Raw genomic sequence first — 23,698 nt, forward strand, 5'->3', positions numbered from 1 at the left:
AGCACAGAAAAGCCCTGGCCCAGCTGCTCCACCTCAGATGCCGTGTTTATTCCACCAGCACAGAGGCCACCACAGAGAGAGAGAGAGGGGACGGCCCAATCTGTTTGCACAGCTGAAGCCTTCAGATCAACTCAAAAATCACACTGACAGCAAAACAGGGATTGAGGTTCCCAGGCGGCTTAGGCCCAAGACGTGCTTGGCTAGGGTGACTGCTTGGCAGAAGGGAAACAAACTGTGATTCTAAAATAAAGAAGATGGGCTCCCTGACAGCCAGCCTGGGTGCACTTCCTGAGAGGAGGCCCCACAATGCTAAGAGTCTCTCAAGCCTCAGTTCCCTTCTTCCTGGGTCTCCTGGTTCCATGCAGGTAACAGTCTCAGTAACTGCCACCCACAGCACGGTTATTTTTTGCTAGACATCTCACCCCGGCAAGCCTCGGGGTCCCCACTGTAAGGTGCCGTGCTCGCTCCTTCTCTTACACACAGCTGCCGAAAGGACAAACAAGGCTGTGCCCTTACTAACAAGGTGGCTGAGCGGACTCACACAGGTGACCTTGCGATAGATCTGGGCGGCGTTCTGGCACTCCGAATAGGGATACTCTGAGGTGGCCATCTCCAGCATGCACATTCCGAAGGCGTAGACATCAACTGACTCGTCGTAGTGCTCCTCATACATTTCAGGTGCCATGAACTCGGGGGTACCTGCACCAGGAGCAGCAGACACAGCTATTACTGATCATGACCCCTTGGTCCCATAGATGCTCCCAGTCTCCTCTGTATCTGTCCTGTGGCACACTCAGGATACCAGTAAGGTCAACAGACCCAAGGGTTTAAGCAGATGTGCTATACAGACTGAAATGTCCCAAACCTCACCTTAGGGCTCCATGGCTAACCATCAGTTTTCAGTGCCACTTCAAGCCACAGGGATGGAAGACTGGTGCTGCTGGGGGTCATACCTAGTCTGAGTGCACCCTGGTTTGTGTGTGGATATTATACCCATGAGAACGGGTCAGCATCACCCAGTTCTGGTTACCCCAAAGCTGAGTGTCCCCAGAGAGCGAAATGACTAGGTTTTCTGGGTATAGCTAACAGTGAATATGACATGCAAATATCACTTTGGGGTGGGGGGTATGAGCGAATGACACCCACTTGACACATCCCACAGAGATGGTAAGATAAGGGCTGTTCATAACACATCGAACACAGGAAAAGTGAAATAATGCTTGCCACAGCTGCTATGTGCATGAACATGTCTGCACATGCATGTGGAAGCCAGAGGATAACCTCGTGGTGTCATTCCTCAGTACTGCCTCCCATAATTCTCTCTCTCTCTCTCTCTCTCTCTCTCTCTCTCTCTCTCTCTCTCTCTCTCTCTCTCTCTCTCTCTCTCTCTCTCTCCCCTTCCCTCCCTCCCTCCCTCCCTCCCTTTCCTTTGAGTCAAGGTCTTGCTCTCCTGGAGCAGCTAGCTAGCCAGTTGACCCAGAGATAGATAAATACGAACCAAGCTTTGGCTTAAAAAACCAAGACCACCTTTTTATTAAAACTTGCCTAATCTAGTTAGCCTGCTTGTTCTGAGGATCCCATAGATCCTCATAACCAGTGGGATTACAAGCAGGTCATCACTCTACCTGGCTGTCACTTCCAGGTAGGTGCCGGGAACCTGACCTCCAGTCCTCAAGTTTAGATGGCAAATGCTTTTACCCTCTAAGCCATCTCCTAAGCCCTATGTTGGGGTCTCTTGCTCATTATTTTGGTTTAACATACATTATGAGTCTAACCAAAAACTGAAAAAATATAAATATCCAAGTTTGGGTTTATGTAAAAGGAACACAGAACTGAAGAAAAAGTCTATCAGAAATGACAGAGACCTTGTGCTGAGAACTTTTATTCTTTGTGCTCTTGAAAGTCTTTTGGCACTACTGATTTTTAGTATTTTTTAAGTTTCTTCGCACCCCTTGTCATAGAATAGTGAATGTATTTCTTAAGCCACAAGATGCATGACAGAGGTATCACAGACACAGGTAGCCTACAAATAGATCAGGCCCTTCCCACCCCTTCATATATCCATATTCCCTGGGGTATCCCAAGGGGTTACACGGTCCTAGAGAACAATCCTCAGAGGGTTCACCATGGTAACAGCTAGAACAGTCAATAGGTCAGCTGACTTGGCCGGAAACCACAAGTTGCAGGAAGGAAGGGCTCCCTCCCCAGGGTTGCCTCTATTGCCCATGGCACCCTGTGATGCCTCTGCCAGGGACTGTGTGTGACAATTTGGCCCTGTGATGACAAGGAAAAACCACAAAGCCCTTTCCTGCCGGAGGGGCCAACAAAGGAACTCCAGGAGTGTGTCCTGGGCCTTAGAGAGAACTGTGACAGAAGCCAGGCTCCCAGGACTTGGAGCTGGGCCAGCCACTCTTTAGCACATGCAAAGACTCCCACTCTTCTAGCACAGACTCCACTTTAGCACAGGCTGTCCACATGGTATTAGGGTCACAGACAGCAGTGCCCCTGGATTTGGACTCTTTGGGACCTGCAAAAACAAAGACCCTGCTTTGCAAAAAGTATCCCAGACAGCCTAACCCTGGGAGATGGGTTAGAGGCTGGAATTAGCTCTGACCCAGGATAGGGGACCCTAATAATTCCTGAACATGGGTGCACATGACTCATTTTCCCTTTTCATCTAATTGAATCTGAATTTTAGAAATGGCATGTACATGTGCTCATACACACACGCAATTGTCCTACCCCCTGAGCCATTTCATGCTTGGCCTCCAGCTGCAGAGCATCTCACCCTGAGCCCATGGCTGTCTTGCACATCTGCCAGGCATCCCTAGGTTCCTAAAGATGAATCCACTGAAAGTAAAAGTGTGAGTTCCCCACCCCCACCCCAGGCCCAGCTGTTTTACCAGGTGCTAGGGAACTTTCCTCATAGCACTGCTCTCCAAGCTCCTCCTGCCAGAGTCAGGCGAGACCTCTGTGGGTACAGACCCTGGCCAACTTCTCCTTTCCAGTAGAGAAGTAACTTCAGTTTGTGGCTACAAGGCATCTCTGCCCCCTAACAAACAGGAGAACATGTGCTGAAGCCTGGCAATAGTGGAGTAGGTAGGGACCCGCTCCATTTTAATAGCATAATCACCCTATACCTCAAGAGAACTGCACCCTGAGTCTGTAATGAAAGACAAATGAGCCAGGCATGGTAGAAAGAGAAAACACTAAAGGTTACAGCAGAAACAGGCCCACAGCACCAATGGCTCCAGGTTGCAACAGACAGACAGACACTAGGGCTATAGACATATGCGTAACCATGTCTAGCTTTAAAATACATATATTATTTATTTTAAATCGTGAGCTTGTGTGTGTGTGTGTGCACGCACACGCGCGCGCACTTATGTGCATGCCATATGTGTGTAAATGCTAACAGAAGCCAAAGCCTCTGGAGCTACTATTACAGATAGCTGTGAACTGCCCGAGATGGGTGCTGGAAACTAAACTTGGGTCCTCTAGAATAACCATCTCTCCAGCCCCAGTGCCTGCCTTTTTAAATGTAGGTTCTGGGGATATGAACTCAGGTCCTTATGGTTATGCTGCAAGTGCTCTTACTAGCTGAGCCACCTGCCCAAGACAGCTACCCTAAATACCACATTCCCAAGACACTACTGCAAATAAAGCACTTCCCCGAGATTGCCAAACAGGCAATCTTTCCCCCAAACAATCCATGGAGACCTGAGGCCAACCTTACTCCTTGTCCTGTTCATGTGGGTAATCAGCCTCGACAGAGGGGTGTATCCGACTTCAAGCCAGTGAAGAGCCCCAAAGCAGTTGTTACTGAAGCCCATCTACTTGTTCTTTCCAAGCCCACAAGATCCTTCCCAGCAGCTGATACACACTTAGTGCTACACTAGTCAAGCTCAGACACACAACATGATCCAGACCCCCTTACCCTTACACAGCACTATCCCAGGACCCAGAGTACCATCCCCCAAAAGGCGGCCAGGGTGGCCTCTCAGAGGAGAGGTCTGGAGCCAAGGCCTGAGGCCCCCGCAGGCACCATGCTGGGCCTCTAATCCACCTTTCTGCCCAGACACTGCAAGTTGTCATGTCTTTGTGCTCCACAGCCTTGGGTAGTCCTCTCCCTGACTGCTGGGACCAGCTCCAGTGCCACATGCCACAAGCAGTGTAATTCCTCTGTGGTAAAATGACTTCCTCCTCCTGAGCAGCCAGTGTCCACCGCAGCTCGGAAGTTGGCATCCAGCCCACCACCCTTGGCAGACAATCATAGTTGGCACCCAACACAGCCAAGAATCTTGTGCAGAGACCACCCCACCCCTGAGTCTGACAGAGGAGGTCTCAGTGGGAAACAGAGCCAGTATCTCTAGGCAAGCCAGAAGGGTGCTCCCCACTAGGCAGGTCCCCTGGCTAAGCCACTAGAATCTGGGGACTGTTTGGATAGCCAGACATCCTGATGAGCTTCCTGCACCAGGTCTGAGGTAGTTGAGCAAATCCAGCTTTCTGTGGCCCTTAGAATGCTGTGTGTTTCCCCATTGTGCCTAGGAAGAAGAAACAGGCTCACCTATCACACTTTTGGCAAATGATGCTCTTTTAAGGGTGGCCAGACCCAAGTCACCAATCTTCACAGAGCCGGTGGGTCCAGTGATGAAGATGTTGTCACACTTGAGGTCTCGGTGGATGATGGGTGGTGTCCTCGTATGCAGGAACAGCAGGCCCTTCAGGATCTGCCGACACCAGCTTCTCAGTACCTTGGGCTTCATCACCTTGAACCGCTTCAGGTACCTGGGGGAGAGGCGAACTCACCAAACAGCTCACCCGCTGCAGGCTCTTGGGAAGGCCCTGCCTGGCAAAGACCAGTTCCTGACAAAGCTAAACTGCAAGTGCCTGGCAGCTACGTGGGACAGGCAGTGAGGGGAGAGGAAAGATGCCGGCAGCTCTTCCAGGCCTGGAACAGGCAGCTGAGCCAGGACCACAGCCCTCCCCTGGTTCTTTTCATTGGAGACCTTGCTACAAAACCCAAGCCAAGCATAGCTTTAATTTCCTGGGTGTAATAAGAAGCCACCAAATGGGCAAGGGTCCCAGCCTACAGTCAAAGGTCAAGAAGGCCAGGCTATCCATGCAACAATCCACCTATGTGATGGGCCCTGGTTTCACCCAGGTGGTGGGAAGTGACATGGGAACCAGGTTCTCCTCACTGAATCTTCACAGGAGAGTGAAGCTGCCCAGCAGCAGCAGAGAACATCAAGGTCCTACTTGGGGCATCAGGATTAAAATGATTCAGAGGAACCCAACTACGGCTACCCAGAGGGGACATTCCCGTACTCCCATAGTACAGACCTCAGGAAAGAGGAGCAAGCTGCCGTGAACACCTAACTCCTAAGCCCTTGCTATGTTCTGTTTGGCCCTTAACACCTGCATTGTGTTTCCAGGCCACTAGAACATGCCAGGCTAGCCTCTAGGCAAACAGATACTGGCCAGAAATAAGGCCCCAGACAAGGGAACTGTGTCATTGGGAAGTAAACAGCCTTGCAGTATCCCACACAGGAGGGGAGAGTGGGGATAGTCACGTGACCATGAGAACCAGTCTCATTTGTTACAAGAAGCCAGAGGCAGCCAAATGCTTGGAAGACTTGATTCTTCTCACTGGGGGGAATGGGCTTCCCATGGGTTAGAGAAAGAATATGACTCAAAAGAGACGCTTCTGAACAGCACTGGATCACAGACAGCAGCCAGGTTGACCCAAGCAGTCCAACCCCTCGGTCACCCTACCACAGCCAGTACCCAAGGCTACCCCAGGCCACGCGTGTACAGCACTTACGTCTTCAGTGTCCCCGAGGTCATCAACTCCGTTACCAGCACAATACACCGCTTGCCCTTGGCACTGGACTCCCAGAAGTCATAGAAGCGCACGATGTTGGGGTGCTGTAGGCCTTTCAGCATCTCCGCCTCCTCTTTGAACCTCTGCCGTTCGAGCTTGGTGAGCTTCCGGTCCTAAAGGCAGAGACAGGTGTGCTGGGTGGGTGGCGCCCTGTGCCTTGTCAGCCACTCTCCCTTCTCCCAGGAGAGTGCAGCAGGTGCAGGGGAGCAGCAGGGGGAGCCTCACTCAGAGACAGGCGTTCCCCAACAGTGACTGGTAGCCAAACCCACCTTTCCACCCACAGAGCCAAATGGCACACCACAGCTAACCCCCGGGACCCCCAAACCCCAGATGCAGCCCCTGCTTGGGGCCCTTTGTAAAGAAGTTGCTCTAGAAAGCCAGAAGCAGCTCACAACCCATGCTGCCAAACTCGTGCATTTTTTCCTTTAAAAATACCTTGGAGGCCTCTGCTCCAACAGTGATCATCGCTCTCAGCGTATTTGTTAAAGGGATGAAATGCCAGTTTGCTTCTAAAGTATACACAGTTAGGAGGAGGAGATGTGACGCACGCCGGAGACCAGCATGCGATGGAGGGCCGTCTTGGCAGCAGCAATCCTGAGAGCAGGCAGCTTGGCCCTTGGAGCAGAAAAAGCATGCTTCACCTGGCCTTGGGCCACTGTGCCCAGCCAAGGCAGCAGAACTAATAGGCTGTCCCTGAGTTTACAAGAGAACAGTAGACGAACATTGTGGGCCTAGGGATGTAGCTCAAGGCTCAGTGCTTGCCTACCATGCACAAGGCCCCGGGTTCAACCCTCACAGTCAATCAACAAGGCCTGGTGGCCCACACAGTACCGGGAAGGTCGAGGCAAGAGGATCAGAAGTTCAAGATTATTTGCGGTTATATATTGAGTTGGAGGTCAGCCTGGGCTACATGAGAGCCTGTCTCAAGTTAAAGAAAACAAAAACATAACCTCTTTGTTATCTTGAAACTTTAAAGTTGTGTAAGCTTGGCCCTCTCCCCTAGCCCCTGGCCTCATTAACCCCTGCAGCCGACATAGTGTTGGGATTCAGTCCCCAGACAAGTTGCTGAGCTGCCCTTTTAACATACCAAAGCCGACTTGGTCTCCAGCTTCTCCCAGCATCCCTCAGTCCCTAGGGTGGGGCTTCCTTTCACCAAGAGGCTCATCACTATGTGATCTAGATACTTTGGTTCCCTCCCTCTCTGTGTACTTTTTTCTTCCCCACTTCCCACTTCTCTATCTCCCTGTCTGCATGGTGACTTCCCTGGGCCCCATTCCTTGGGACTGATAACCTGCCAGAGAGCTGCACCCAATAAACCTGCCTTTATATACTTTAATTTGCCTTGAATTGGCTCACTTCATCTGTGGAGATAACCTACCACTTAGTCCCTGCCTCTATCCTTTCCAAATCCATCCATGGATTCTTACCTTGGACTACTCAAAACAAACTCAAAGAGCTCACGCCCCCTGTGCTGCTCTTTGCTTCCAAGCTCTACTCACAAGAGGCTGCCACTGGCCATGGGCCTCAGGGTGACCTCTCCCCACACTATAAGCATAGTGAGCCCTTCTCAGTTCCACCTAAGCAAAGTCACCTTCCAGTCCCGCCTCCCCTCCCCGCCACACACCCCAGAGCCACAGGAGTGTGGCAAGAGAGGTGTTTATATTTGAAAGGGAAACTGTTAACACAACCGGGGCCAGAACACAGAAACTGGGAGGAATTCCAGGAGAAAGGAAGCAGCAGGTGGTCTGAGATAGATCAGGGAGAGACCAGAGCTGAAGGGTAATATAAGCAGAGATCTCCAGGATCCTTTTAGAAAGCCACATACAATGTCAAGCTAGAGTCCAACAGAGGCAGTGGTCCACAGGGTCATGACAAGGGTCACTGTGTTAAGAAATTAGACCCAACATGGCAGCTATACCCCTTAGGCCAGACCATTGCCCCATAACACAGACCCTCCCCTGACCCTTTCATCATTGCTGGGACTAGACGGTAGCCATCACCAAGATCAAACAGCCAAGAGAAATCATCAGTGCAGCCAGCACCAGAAAGACAACCATGCAGAGACTTCAAAACATCTAATTAATGTTCTTCCCATTAAGACCTAAGTTATGGACCTGCATATTCAAAAGCAAACTTCTATTTCAAAAGGAAACATTTCAGTAAAGGGTTCTTACAAATTTTGAAAGCTGGGAAGGCCTTGCTTAATACATAAAATATTCCATAATCCTATGAAACAGTGAGTACAAAAAAGTTAGTCTCTAATCTAAACAATGAAATGGTAACGTGTCCCGTTCGTTAAAGTTATTGTTTGTGTGAGATAACGAAAGCAAAGCTACACACTGGAAGAAACCATTCCCAATATATACATCTGACAAAAGGCTGGGCCTCTGAATGGAGAGTGTGTCTACACCCAATGCAGACAGACAGATGCTTCACCAAACAACCGACAGAAACGGCCAAGATCTCTCAGCAATTTCCTATCATCTCTGGGTCCCTTTATTCCACTCCTAGAAAAGATCCACAGAGAGAAAGGAAACACAAATCCTCAAAAGGCAGGCATACAGGCAGCTCCACCACTGCCCCACCTAGAGCCGGCCAAAGGATCCGCCGTGTCAACAGAAACACTTGGGCAATTCTCACAAAAACAGTATATATACCTCAGCAACTAGAAGGAGGGGATAAAAAAAAACAAACAAACAAAAAACAACAAAAAAAAAACCCCTCTGGATTGAAAAGCATTGTGTGAACCCCCAGAGCATCGGTCTGAACTGTGGAGGCCAGACACAAACATGTGTCTGGGGGAAACTCATTTTGATTGGGAACTAGGACAGACTAATAAGAAAGGTGTCTTCTCCTTCCTCCAGAACAGTGGCTGCCTCTGGTGTGAGTTTGGGAAGAACTGGAGACTGAATCCAGGGCCTCGTCCTTGCTACTCGGGTACAGCCACAGCCCAGATCATGCTTGTTTGGTGTGTATATACACGCATATGTTCAGGTATACAAGCACATGACAGAGAGCTGCCAGCCTCTGCCTCTAACAGCACTGGGACTGAAGGGATGAGCTACTGTACCTACCCAGCCTTGGCTATCTTTCCCCATCACTCTCCACCTTATGTACTGAGGCAGGGTCTCTCTTAAACCCAGAACTTGCTGGTTTTCCTAGTCTAGTCTAGCTAAGCAGTTTGCCCCAGGAATTCTTTGTCTCTGCCCCTGGGATTAAAAGCAGGCTACTCCACCCACCCCGTTTACCTAACCACTGTGTCTCAGATACACATTCCTGCCCTAATGCTTTCACAAGGAGTGATTAAACTGAGCCAACTGGATTAAACCCAACCCCAAACTTCAATTTTTAAGAAACACTTTTTACTGTTTATAACTTACACGTTACTTTTTAAAATATAACAAAAAATTAAAAGTTAAAACAACCCAAAGAACAGCCAAGCACGGTGGCACATTCCTGTAAGCAGAGGCAGGCAGGCAGGTCTCTGTGAGTTCGAGGCCAGCCAGGTCTACAGAGCAAGTCCAGGACAGCCAAGGCTACACAGAGAAACCCTGTCTCGAAAGACATTTAAAACAAACATACAAACAAACAAACAAAACCCAAAGGGGAAAAAAGGAAAGGAATATTTCAGAGATATGAAAGAACTACCTGGAAGACAGACAACTATGTAACTCTAAGAAGAGACATCATGAAATATATACAGCGGAATAGCATTTCCCTGGATTGAAAGGAGAACTATTTAGGATGAAAGGCCCTGCTGAGGTCAGGCCAGTAAATGAAAACTGACCCACCCTCCATATCTGTCCCAGGGAAACTTCAGAATCCTGAGGCCTGAAAGGATTTCCTATCTGCAAAGAAATGGCTTAGGCGACAGTGAGTAGGATCAGCGATATTGGTTGTGGGGAGGACAGTAACATCCTCAAAGTGCCGACTAGGAATTCTATACCCAGCTAAATGCACACCTCCCTAGGCTGACTGGACTCATTCTCCCACATGTAGGGACTCAAAGGGGACTTCCCATGCCCTCTAGATGAAGTGAGCCTCCTGCAAACAGAAATGATGTGTCGGGGTTTGGGAAACAGTTCAGCAGGCAAGAAAGCTTGTTGTGCAAGCATGAGTTTGAGTCCCCAGCACCCACCTAAAAGGACAGGTATGGTTATGTGAATCTGGGAGCCCCTACACACAGAGCTGTGGGAGGGAGGGCTGAAAGGCCTGCTAGGCCACCAGCCTAGCTCCAGGTTCAGTGAGAGACTTATCTCCTCCAGGCATTACCCAGGCACATGCACCTGTACACAGAAACATGGCTATAAACCACACATACTCACACATATGCAAACACATGCAAAAGGAATATGCCTGAATTGATTTTGGGGTCACTGAGGTAGCTGAAAAGGAGATAGATCCTGGGATGGCTCAGCTTCCCCACAAAGCTTTCTCAGGGCAGCAATATTCTGTCTCCAATTCCCTTCCCATGGGCCTAGTTAGTGACTTGAGAGAAGCCTCAGAGCACCATTAAAGCCTAAATTATTTTACAATATTCACCATCAACCAACAGCAGCGTACGGATCAAAGTGCAATGTCCAAGTCATAAATAACAAAACTAACACAAATAGGAAGTAGGAGAAGGAACCCTGCATAGGCTACAGTCCATTGTTGTCTTGCGTGTGTGTGTGTGTGTGTGTGTGTGTGTGTGTGTGTGTGTGTGTGTGAGAGAGAGAGAGAGGGAGGGAGGGAGGGAGGGAGGGAGGGTGTTCGTGCTCGTGTACACATGTGCATTCTTGCATGTGTTGCTAGTTACCAAACCCAGGGTCTGGCACACTGTTACTGAGGCCAAATAGCTAAAGGCAAAAAAATTAAGGAGGCCAAAGTCAGAAGTTGTTAGCCACGGTGACTGTAGGCATACGACAGAAAGTGGGGCAAAGATGTTACTATCCGTTCCATGCCACCGGGATGTTTGGGTGAGGTGCCATGCTCTTCATGTGAGATTAGGTCACACATGCTCTTCTGAGCATGGTTATCCGTGTTAGCCTCGCCTGTCGCTCCACCACTGGCTGGTCATGTAAAGGGGAGACAAAATGGCGGCCTCCATGGTGGAGAGAGAACCACTCAGGGGTTCTCAGGTATGACAGCCCAGATGACCTGCTCCGGGTGGTCTTAACCCATGCTTCGGGGCAACATGGAAACACACACTAGAGGGTGCTTTGGGTATTAATAAAGTCAGAGGTCACCAGGTGGTGGTGGCGTACGCCTTCAACGCCAGCACTCAGGAGTCAGAAGCAGGTGGATCTCTGAGTTTGAGGCCAGTTTGGTCTACAAAGTGAGTTCCAGCACAGCCAGGGCTACACAGAGAAACCCTGTCTGGGGACTCGGGGGGGAGGGGGTAGTCATAACTGCTGCCTAGAAAGTTCCCAGTGTTTGCAGGTAGCCATGCCTGTGGCAGCCCAGAGCCACAGCACCATCACAACAGCCCCAGGGGGTGATGGCTGATGGCTGAGGGAGTCAGGCCCAAGAGGGACATGCTGGAAGAGTGCAGTGTCTTTCTACAGCAAGGAAGAGAGCCATGCCTTCCTTCTGAGGACTGAGAGAGGGTGAGAGGCACACTCAGGCCGCAGTAGCAAGGTGGTGACTAGCATCAGCACAGTACAACCGGCATGCCTCTTTCCGGAGGATGTGCTTGTAGTCTGAGTCAAACCAAAGGAACATGACAGGAATTTTTTTTAACCATAAAGAAGAATGGAGATATGTTACTTGTAGGAAACGGATGTCATTCGAATAGTCATAGCAATAGAATTACACCTTCGCATAAAATCATGTACATACAGGTGACACAAAAGGAGAACAAAGAGAACCCTGGGAAGAGGAAGACTCCCAAAGGGGAAGGAAGTATGGGGGAAATATGCTCAAAGTATATCACATACTTTCGTGAAAATGGCCTTATGTAACCTAGTACGATAATTTTAATTTTTTTCTATTTTACATGTATGGCTGTTTTGCTTTGTATGTATGTCTGTGTGCCATGTGCATGCTAGGTACCTGCAAAGTCAGAAGAGATTGTTGGATCCTCTGTAACTGGGGATACAGATAGTTGAGAGCCATTATGTGGGTACCGGAAATTAACCTGGGACCTTTGCTGGAACAAGGGCTCTTAGCTGCTAAGCCAACTCTTCATTCCCCCAGAAGTATTTTTTTTTTTTTTAAACAAAGAATGGCTCTGGAGTCTGAGTCCAGAGCTATCCTGTGTATCCTGTGTAGGGAGACCAGGCCCAGTTTGGGATCCAACTAGTTAAGACAGGATGGGACTAGAGGTCCCTGGAGGAACAAAACAACAACAACAACAACAACAACAACAACAACAACAATAATAATAATAATGCTGAAGAACAAGTGGGCAATGCCTGGCAGGGCACCCAGCCTCCAGACAGAACCCTCTCTGCAGGGAGCCTGGGAGAACTGCAATTCCTAGTCCATACAAGACACCGACAGGGCCAGTGTCTCTATAAAGAGGCCTCTGGGAGGACATAATGAAGTGAGGCCGGGGGCAGGCCCTGGACAGTAATGGATGTCAGCTTGCAGATGCCTATGAAAGCTGGTCTCATGCTCCTAAGGCTTGTCATCTATACCTGGTACCCCTATGGCCAGTAGAGAAAGCTCCTGTCTCTATTTCCTCCTATACCAGCTACAAGGGTATAAACCCCAGCTTTCCTTAGCAACATCCTGGCAACACAGTCATGTGTATCACTGAGCAGCCAGGGTGTGCCTACTGATCCATATTTAAGAAACGAAACTGCCGCCGGGCGTGGTGGTGCACGCCTTTAATCCCAGCACTAGGGAGGCAGAGGCAGGCGGATCGCTGTGAGTTCGAGGCCAGCCTGGTCTACAAAGTGAGTCCAGGACAGTCAAGGCTACACAGAGTAACCCTGTCTTGAAAAACCAAAAAAAAAAAAAAAAAAAAGAAATGAAACTGCCACCAAGGGCAAAGTGCTCCCCACAGCTACCAGATAAAAAACAGCAGGTACAGATGTGACCCAGGAATCCAGACAGATGTGCACCTAGAGTCAGGCTCTGAAAGAGACAGCAGCCATCAATGCCACATTCCACTGTTCCCACTGAGTCCAGCATGTGCTCAAACTGAGGGCTCAGGACTCAGGGAAGTCCCCAGTAGATACCTCCCATACCTAGCCTTCTTTGTTAAGGGTACCAAGAAGCTCAGTTATCTGAGGCAGAAACTTGCACTTGAATGTCTGGCGCCTTGCTGCCTTTGAAGATAATGATATTTTCTTCCAAAAGGAAGGGATAGGGGCAGAAAGAGGATGGCTGGTTTCAGGTGACTTGAGGCCCTGCTCTCTCTAATGTCAAGCTCCTATCCCTAGGACTCCCAGTCAGCCACTGACAGAAGGATATGGGTGTTCTCACCAAAAGGAAGCAACCCATACTGTAAATAATGTAGATTAATTTTTAATATAAACATCAAATGTCAACTTATCAGGGCTTAATTATTTTAAGTGACTTAATGGTTCAAGCAAGAAAAAAAAAATTCAAAAGTTTGGGTATCAGGAGTGGCCTCCCTCAACAAGGTTCCCTCTCCCATTTCCAACATTCTAGAAATACCCACTCTCTCTCAATTTGACATGTCTCCTGTAGACTCCAAGTCAGCTCTCCATCATCCATTTCACAAGCGAGCCCATTTGCTAGGTCACGTCCCACTCCAGTTTAATTCGCAGCTCTATTTCTGCAAATCTGACACACTCCCCTAGTCCTCTCCAGCATAAATCTGTAGATTAGCTCTTTAAATAAACTTCTTGGGCCAGGTATGGTGGCACATGCCTTTAAACCCAGTACTCAGGAGGCAGATGGATCTCTGTGAATTCAAGGCCAGCCTGGTCTACAAAGAGAGTCTAGGACAGCCAGGGCTGTTACACAGAGAAACTCTGTTTCAACCCCCCTCCCAACACTCCCCCCCCACCACATCCCAAAAAATCTTGTATACCTAAGATTCTGGGGCCTAAGGACCTTCTTCAGAACTGGTGATTATTATGAATTAATAATGCACAGGTGACCAGAAAGTAAAATAAATTTTACTGAAAATGTGCCTTCTCTGCACCATGGGGAGCTTTCTGTAGCTGCACCAGGCACCTACAGGGAAATTTTAACTATCTCAGGAGAGAAGCAGGGCCTGGCATGGCTTCCTGTTTTCTGGCATATGTCCATGGGCTCTGAGAACATCTCCACTCAATCAGAAAAAGACAAAGGAGGTCCGCAAGTAATAGAGGGGACACTTGGCACTCCTTCCCAGTGCTTATGAGGCCTCCATCAGGGCCCGCAGCCCCCTCACCAGTCACTCAGGAAGCCCCTTGCCACTGAGCCTCCACACCATGATCACATGGAGCAGTTTGAGGGCTGTGCACCCTACCCTAATCTCCCTACTCTAGGGCTTGTATTTCAGGAAGCCACCTCTAACTGGAATAAAGTTGTCACAGGGCAGAAAGAGCCACTGTAGGGACCAGCAGGCCTGTCACCATCTAGCATGGAAAGAGGTCGGGGAAGATCTCATAAAGACCAGGAGAAAGAAAGTTAGCAGGGGACGGCGCACAACACAGATGGTGATCCAGGCAGAGCCGCTCTTCTAAGGCTTGGTCCTTGATGTGATAGAGGTGATGAAACTATGGGTTGTCTGGACCAAATGCTAGCACTCAGAGTGAGGGGATGGGAGACATGAGCCTTCTTCAGGAGGCGAACAGGCATGGCTGACCTCATAAATCTTCTCTAGTTGCCTCCGGCTACCCAGAGGCCAAAGTGGACACCATGCCTTTCTTCTCACAGGTGCCAACCCGCAGAGGCACCTGTTAGCAAGGAGTCCCTCTATATACCACTCCCAACAGTCTCCATCCCATGAGCAGGTCACATCACTACGGAGTCAGGGCAGAGCTGGCTGCAATACCAAGCACTTGGGAGGACAGGAGAGGAAGGGACATTTAGGGGAGAAGCAACATCCGGGTGTTACCTGACTTACAGCAGGAGGGAAAGCAGAGGGAGGCCAGAGGGCCCTTGGGTGATAGCACCTAGTTACACTCTATCCATGCTGCCCATTGGGCTGCCCAGTGAGTCTGAGAGGTAACCAGAATGCCCAAAACAGTGCATGCGAGTGGTTGAGGCCACACTGGATAGAGCAGGTAGAGAAGCTAACAAGCCTCTGTCCTCTGAGAATCCAACAGCTGGTGCTAGCCTACAAGCCCATACCTGAATGCTACAGCAGACCTGGTGAAAAGAGGGTAAGGCGCCTAGCCTGAGATGCACCCAGCAGTCAGCATGAACCAGAGTTCCGGAGACTCACTGTCTTCTTTAGACATCATCATCACGGTGTACTTTGTCAGATCAAAGCCCCCCTCCAATAGAGCACGTCTCAGTATAACCCATAGGCTCTGGACCACGTGTTTCCTTTACCAAAAAACACCTGAGACCTGGCCCTGCTGACTACCTTAAACAGTGGAGACCCTCAGACCTACTGAGTCAGGCTCAGGGCTGAGGGTCCTGTCTTGGAGGGAGATGGAGTAACAATGACCCTTCAGTGCAGGCCCCCTCAATACCAGTGATGGGCAGTGATACCATATCCAGGAAGAGCTTGGTGTTAGCTAGGATGGGGCTACTCTTGGGGGGGAGGGAGGGCAGATGCCAGCAGGGAGCCTGTGCAGCTGCACCCAGGTGCTTCACATATAACAGAGCAGCTGAGCAAAGAAACAGGTGGACACGCCAGGAACAACAGGTGGAGCTGGGTGCAGGGCATGTGGGCGTTTCATTTCCAGGAGAAGCGTTACAGTTTACAGAGTCAACCTACAGCTCAGGGGAAAACACTAGAGAGCCTTCACAGGCAGCCTCTTCCACTCCTTAGACAGCACCCAAGGGCCTCCCCTCCAGCCTGTGGCAGCCCAACAGGATCAAAGCCACAGCCCACGCCTCACCCCTGCGCAATGCCACCTGGCCACCTTCCCAGGGACCGGCATAATCAGTGACGACTACAAGTTGAAAGCCTAGGGCACGCCTAAGAGTGACAAACACTTCAGGAAACGTTAATGGTGACACTGCCATCCACAGCCACTCTTTCTAGAAGAAAACATTATTGCACTTAGAGAAAGTTGCCAAATGCTTGCTGTACCATATGCTGTTGTGGAGACAAGAGGATAAGGGGAATCTAAGCCCCGCTACCACCCAGAGCTACCTCAGGCCCTCCAGGATAGTAGCTGGTCCCACCTACAATGTGTGCACCAATGGAGACAAGAGTGTAAGTGGACATAAGCAATTTGTGCTCAGTGGAAACAGATGACTTAATCATGTTTGGAGGGGTCAGCTAAGAGGCAAAGCCACCTCTTTGGAAACCCATCCCAGAGCACTGACCCTCAGATGAAAAGGACGGACACACACACACACACACACACACACACACACACACACAGCATATAGGGAGCCTTCCTATCTAGGTTACTGTGAGAAAGGGATTGAGGGCATTGGTCTCTGGTACCACTATGATCCCAATATGAGGCTCAGTGCTCCCCAAAGCTAGAGTGGAAGCCAACATGGCTGTCCTGCCCTGAACGTCAGCCATAAATTTCCCTGGCCCTGACTGGAGCGCCCACTGAGGACAGCAGCTGACAACAGACACTATGCATGTAAAGGGAGGTCACAGCGAAGAAGGGTGACTCCAGAAGAGGACATCTGTGAAAGGGGGCCATCACAGAGGAGGGCTACTCAGGAAAAAGGACTTCACTTTTCTTTTTCTTTTTTGGGGGGTGGGTGGGGGGTGTTGCTTTTCGAGACAGAGCTTCTCTGTGTAGCCCAGGCTGTCTTAGAACTCATTCTGTAGTCCAAGGTGCCCTTGAACTCAGAGGTCTGCCTGTCTGTACCTTCTGAGTGCTGGAATTAAAGAAGTATGCCACCACTGGCCAGCAACTTCACTTTTCTTAAGGGAATGTCAGCATTCCTTTCTTGTAGAGAAGCTGCTTGGAAGTCTTGGATACTGCCTGAACCAGAAGGTCGTTAAGATGGGGCCTTCAGAGAGCATATAGGCTAAAAAAAAATCACAGAAAGTGCCTGCCCAGGAAAGCCGTCCTGAGGCCTATTCTGCACCTCCCTGAATACCTGACGGGTCTAGTTCTCCCTTGAGCTGACCAATTCTAGAAAGGGTAGGCCCCACCTCATAGCCTCTCCCCTGTAGGGTCACCTAAAGATAGATTTGGACAGCTTCACGGCCACGGGTCAGCAGGATTAACGCGGCTCAGTCAGCAGGGACAGCTCCCGCAGGGTGAGGCTGTGGAATTCTGCTCAGCCAGTTTCGGATGCCAGGCTGGCAGCACTGCCTACTCCCTTGGGGGCTGAACCCTGGCAGTCTACCTTACCAGGCAGCTAGCACATCCTTACATCAGCTTACAAAAGCTTCAGGGCATCTCAGGGTGAGTGGCATGGGTATAAAGTATTAACATTCTGGTGAAAGCTGTGGAGCCCTCTCCTGGAATTTAGACCACCACCACCCCCACCACCAACCCCCACCACCCTCACCCACCTCCATTCTATACAAGGTGATGGCCAGGTGTGACTTTCTGGGTGTTTACAAAGGCTGGGGAAAGTGCTACCTGTTGTTGTATCAAGCCCAGTTCTAACTCAGTCCTCTAAGATGCCCCCACTTCTTGTTGTTGTTGCTGTTTTAGACAAGGCTTCTTGTATAGCCTTGGCTGTCCTGGAACTCCCTCTGTAGATGGGGCTGGCCTTGAATTTACAAGAGATTTGACCGCCTCTGCCTCCCAAGTGCAGGAATTAAAGGCACGTGCCACTACTGCCCAGCTGAAACTCCACTTCTTAAGCTGTGTGTATTACAACCCCAAGTGGGGTGGCTGAAATGGATTGCGGAGGTAGAAGTCTAGCAACAGTACAAGATTTATGAGGGCCAAGGCTATAGCTCAGGTGGTTAAAGTGCTTGCCATATTTACCTGTTGACCTACGTTTGATCCTGGGAATCCATAGAAAGAAAAGACTCTCCAGGCGTGGTGGCGCACGCCTTTAATCCCAGCACTCGGGAGGCAGAGGCAGGCGGATCGCTGTGAGTTCGAGGCCAGCCTGGTCTACAAAGTGAGTCCAGGGTGGCCAAGGCTACACAGAGAAACCCTGTCTCGAAAAAACCAAAAAAAAAAAAAAAACCAAAAAAAAAAAAAGAAAGAAAGAAAGAAAAGACCCAACTCCTCAGAGTTGTCTTCTGACCTCTACACCCATGCTGTGGTACACATGAGCTGTACTAAAACATACACACACAACAACAGCAACAATAATAATAAATTTAAAAATAGAAAAATAACTTTAAAAGGCTTATAAAAATGCACTGGCCATATATTGATTCAGAAGCAAATGTACAATGAATCCGTAGCATTTCTGACAGTATTTGTTGGTGTTAAATCATAAGACTTTGCTGCAGCCTTGATCGTGAACACAGTACATAAGCACTATGCACTGCGCCTGCTGTCACACCAACAAATCCTATGTGCAAATAACAGAATACTCTATGTTGTGAACTGCAAGTTTCTACTGTACATACAGAATTTTCTGCTCTTATAAAAAGCACAATGGGGGGGGGGTGGCGAGGAGGGCAGGTGTGGTGGCGCACACCTTTAATCCCAGCACTGGGGAGGTAGAGGCAAGCTGTGAGTTCAAGGCCAGCCTGGAGGCTACACACAGAAACCCTGTCTGGGGGTGGGGGTGGGGTGTTGCGGTGGGGGGGGGGTGGAGCTCAAGGCTGTAAGAGCCAGAGGATAAGGGGCTTGCTATGAGATTGTGTCTCCTAGAGATGTCAGAAGCTATGCCCATAGTGCTTTACCAGCACTGAGCGCCAAAACAAGAGCTGAGCAAGAACAAGGGACATGGCAAAGCTGGCGGGAAGACCACGAGGCCTCAACTCTGCACGAACAACTGCCGCCAGCTACGGAATCCTGAGAGTGGGGAAATGGTCTTCCCCAGGGACGAGTGCACCAACTGACTATCCAGCACCAAATGCTCAGCCCTGAAAACATGCATACAAGTTAGGAATATGCACGCATATACATATATGAGCAACAAGGAACGGAAAAAGAGGCTATGAATTTGAAAGAGAGCACAGATGGGTACATGTGAGAATTGGAAAGAGAGGAAAAAGAAGGGGGAAATGATGTAATTGTATCATAATTTCAAAAATAAAAGAAATATTAAATTTTAAATTTAGGGGCCTGGAGAGATGGCTCAGCAGTTGAGAGCACTGAGTGCTCTTCCAGAGGTCCTGAGTTCAATTCCCAGCAATCACACAGTGGCTCACAACCATCTATAATGTGATCTGATGCATACTGTATACATAATAAATAAATCTTTTAAAAAATTAAATTTAAAATATCATTCATTGAATATTTATCTAGGGTTAAGAATTTCTAACAATATCTGAAAAGGCCATAGGCACATTTCTATAATTTTATACTTCATATTTTTGTAAAGTTGTGGTCTTAGTATTGACGATTATAAAATCGTAGTATTGATCAAGTCTGAGAAGTGTTGAAGGTGCTCTGTGTCTGGCAGCATCAATATTCATCAAGATTTAATTATTTATGTAAAACTAAACAAATACATCCATCTCGTTCGTATGTAAGTTTTTATTTTTTTCCTTTGATAAATGGCAAAATTATAGTTATGCCAAAAGTTTGTTTTAAAGTAAGTTTCTTTATAAATTATTTCATTTATAGACCTATTTTAAATATCTATGCATCAGGGTAACAAATACACACACACACACACACACACACACACACACACACACACACACACACAAAATGTAATAAGCCCTGCTCAAAAAACCACGAAGTTGACTGTTCTACATTCTGTCTCCTCTCCAAAGTCCCCAAGTGGTCTGAATGATCCCACCAATATCTGAAATGGCCTTGGAGGACAGGCTGCAAGGGCTGAAGACCGGGGAATAGATTCAAGCTGGATGCCTGAGTAGCCATGCTTTGAGCATGCCAGGGCATCCTTCCAGGCCAGACCCTGTCCTAAGATGCAGGCAAAGTGGCAGAGACACGGGCAGATGGTTCCAGCAGCATTAATCAGAATAACAACCGCCAAAGGGAGCCCTTGCGGGCTGGGGAGGGATCCGCTCCCCATGCCCGCTCCCCAGTCTTGTTGGCCTCTAATATCGGTGGCTTTGAGGCACATCCAAAAAAATAAGGTGGTGTCATAACCTGTCCTTCTGCACCAAAGACACCTGGTGCTGCTGCTGCTGCTGCTGCTGGGGAGGCTTGTGTCCAAGGCAGGGCCCAGCAGAAACTCCAGCCTGCTGTCTACGAAAGGAGGTGCCCTAGTTGGGTACTGTTCCCAAACCCTGCCTTCACTCTTCCCTTTTAAAGTCCTTGAATTTTACAATATGTTTTCAAATGAAATAATGTACTTATATTCATTGAAGAAGCAAGCTGAGTGCCTAAAAGTGCTGTCACTCTAGGGGATTGTGACCCTTGTTGTAAGGCTGCATCAGGCCTGAGCAGGGCTGGCATGTTGCCCACCTCTAGTAGGCAGGGTAGGCATTGCTAATTTAGGATGAGAGAAGTATGTGTTTATTTTTAACACAATGCTTTACATTTCTCCCCTAAAACTAGTTAGAAACAGTCTAGCAGCAAATTGCTCTGGCCACTCTTGGAACTTGGATGCTTTCCAAACTTCTCTCAGAGTGAGTTTTACATCAGTGAGCATTGGTAGTGAGATTTGCTTTAGGGCCCATGGTTGGTAGCCCACAGCTTCTTCTAAAGGGCATTGGCCTCTCAGGTGAACTTGCAGAGACTTGGCCAAATTTGCTTCCACCCTCTTTCCCCTGGGGCAGTTGCCTCATATGGGGTCACTGCAAGACCCCTTAGGAGTGCTGCTTTGCTGCCTTCAAGAATAAAAGCCTCTATGATCCAGAGTTGCTATGCACCAAATTTTGGCGCCTTTTAAATACCTGGATGCCTGTAGCATTAGAAATGCTTTCCTATTTAAAACAGGTTAGATTTTAAAATAGAGCTTTGTGTTCTGTGTAAGGGTTTTGTATTAGCTTTGTATAAGCTTTCATGTAAGAGTCATATCTTTTGGCTTTGTAGATAAAGACTTAAATTTTTATACAAAATGGTGGTGGTAAAGCACACATCCATTGGACTATGCAAATTGATTTCTAGTAGCAGCAGTGAGCAACTGGGCATTTGCCAGCATACACCCTTTCTCCTCGCCTGTACTAGACCTTGGGTTGAGGAATGAAGGAGCAGCCTTCTTTTACTAGGGATGCAGAGAAACATGGCTGAAAACATTAAAAAGAGATGTTTGGGTGCCCTAGGTACAACCCACCACCACCCAGTGCAGCTAGTATCATCAGGCCTATGCTGGGCCTTGCTAAGAAGCCATTTCTAATATGCAGAACACACAGTCGTCACCTCTAATGCTCAGATGAGCTCAAGTTGAAACCCTGTGTTTTATAGAATGGATGTTTGGGTGAAGAAATTGGTTCTCGGTTATGTTTACAGCACTAGGGATTGTGTTTTCTTGTACATTTTTGTATTTTAAAATCTTTTATAGGAGTCCAGTGCTCCCTTACACACATACAAAGGGAAGACGAGCCAGCAGTTCAGGCTCCTCCTCAACTACAGTGCTGAAATAATAAACAGTGAACAGATAAAACAAAACAAAAAGATCAATGAGGTCCACAATCCAAATAGCAGATGCACACAGCACATATGCACAGAAGATAAGTCATCAGCTCTGGTCATCTTGATGTCATAGCTCTGACTCCTGGACAGAAGAATGGCCCACAACTGCTCATCCTCCGAATGCTGTACTATCCCCAAACAAAATATGTGCATGCCTAATGAGCACTTGAAATAAGGCTGGTCAAACCATCATTCCGTTATACTGAAAATCACACTTACAGCTCATACTCCAGTTCCACAGGATGTTGCTCATCAGAACTTCAACACAAGGCAGCAGGTGGAAGCTGAGGTACTGGGCTTAGAACAGCCTATTGAGGCTGAGAAGACAAAGTCAGAGCCCAGGACATCTCAAAGAATGAGGGCTTTGGTAAACAGGCTTTCAGATCTGCCCTTCCAAAAGGACTGAAGTCAGGAGAGTATATAAAACAGAACAGAGCCACTCTGAAGGAGGCTGAGATGCAGCCTTGAAGAGTTCAAGTCCAGGTTGGATTAGGACGACCGTTTCTTATTCTAACTGCCTTGAGAGGCAAAAGGAAATCTCTAAAAAAGATAAATCACCCATGCCTGGAGACAGGCTTGCAATTCCAGAACGCTGGAGGTAGAAGCAGGGTATCAAGAGCTCAAAAGAGTACAAAGCCAGCCGGGGATACGTGAGAGTCTGTCTCAAAGAGGAGGATGTCGGGGATAGATCATCCAGGGCTTTATTAGTTTGTCCACAATTTTTAAACAAACCAATAATAAATAGCTACACAGAGGAACAAGACCAACTGACAAAAACAAGGAGAAAAAAATAGTAACAACATTCCCAAATATTGGACAGAGACTTTAAAAGAACCAGCATTAGGGGCTGGAGAGATGGCTCAGTGGTTAAGAGCACCAGCTGCTCTTCTAGAGGATTGGAGTTTGATTGCCAGCATCCACACAGAGGCTCACAACCATCTGTAACTACAGTTGCAATATTGCCAGTGCCCTCTTCTGGTCTCCCCAGGCACTGTAAACCACAGTGAACGTGTGTGTGTGTGTGTGTGTGTGTGTGTGTGTGTGTCTGTCTGTCTGTCTCTGTGTCTCTGTATGTGTATGTTACCTGCATATATGGAATTAGTGCAGTCAAGAAACAGATAAAATGAATCATTTAAAAAATAAAAAATGTGAGCTGGAGAAATGGCTCAGTGGTTAAGAGCACTGCCTACTCTTCCAAAGGTCCTGAGTTCAATTCCCAGCAACCACATGGTGCCTCATGACCATTTATTTATAAGGGCATCTAATGCCCTCTTCTGGCACTGTATATATAATAATAAATAAATCTTTTTAAAAATAAATATAAATTTAAAATGTTTAATAAAAAAGATGAATCATTTCATCAAAACTAAAACCTATAAAATAAGAATCTAAAAGTCTAGATCTAAAAAGTGAAATTAGGAACTCAATATAACCACATAGATATAAGTGAAGATAGAATTAGCAAACTGGCAAGTGAGCCACAGAAAATAATAGATTTGGGGCTGAGGCGGTGGTTCAGCAGGTAAAGTGCTGGCTCCACAAGCATGGAGACCAGAGTTTGGATTCCCCAGAATCCATGTACAAGCTAGTGGGCATGGGACCTGCCTGTATCCCAGAGTGTAGGAGGCAGAGCCGGGAGCCCCAGAGCAAGCTGGCTAGCCAGACATGGTGATTTGAATAAAAATGTCCCCCACAAGCTGGGTGGGGGTAGCAGCAATGGCTGCCTTTAATCCCAGCACTTGGGAGGCAGAGGCAGGCAAATCTCTGAGTTCAAGGCCAGACAGAGAGTTCCAGGACAGCCAGAGCTGTTATGCAGAAAAACCATGCCTTAAAAAAAAAAAACAAAACAAAAATGAAAACAAAACCATAGGCTCATAGGGAGTGACACTAATAGGAGATGTGGCCTTGTTGGAGGAAGCTTGTCAAATACATAAGCCAGGCCCAGTGTCTTTCTCTGCCTGCTGCCTGCAGATCCAGATGTAGAACTCTCAGCTCTTTCTCCAGCACCATGTCTGCCTGCGTGCTGCCATACTCCTTGCCATGACGATAAAGAACTAAACCTCTGTAGGCCAACTCCAATTAAATGCTTTCC

At 48.2% G+C, this 23,698-nt stretch overlaps 1 protein-coding gene across 3 annotated transcripts in view; it reads right to left on the bottom strand.

Moving 5' to 3' along the window:
• The window catches only part of Wnk2 (WNK lysine deficient protein kinase 2), a 112,336-nt gene that overhangs the window by 59,613 nt on the left and 29,025 nt on the right, over positions 1-23,698 (bottom strand). For all 3 annotated transcript variants that reach the window (XM_051170984.1, XM_051170973.1, XM_051170966.1), the window contains exons 2-4: positions 5,825-5,997; positions 4,568-4,788; positions 542-699 (exon numbers count right to left, since the gene is read on the bottom strand). In XM_051170984.1, the coding sequence (XP_051026941.1) occupies positions 542-699; positions 4,568-4,788; positions 5,825-5,997 (552 nt within the window). The remainder of the gene's footprint in view (positions 1-541; positions 700-4,567; positions 4,789-5,824; positions 5,998-23,698) is intronic.

Source organism: Acomys russatus, chromosome 3 (assembly GCF_903995435.1).
Source record: "Acomys russatus chromosome 3, mAcoRus1.1, whole genome shotgun sequence".
NCBI lineage: Eukaryota > Metazoa > Chordata > Mammalia > Rodentia > Muridae > Acomys > Acomys russatus.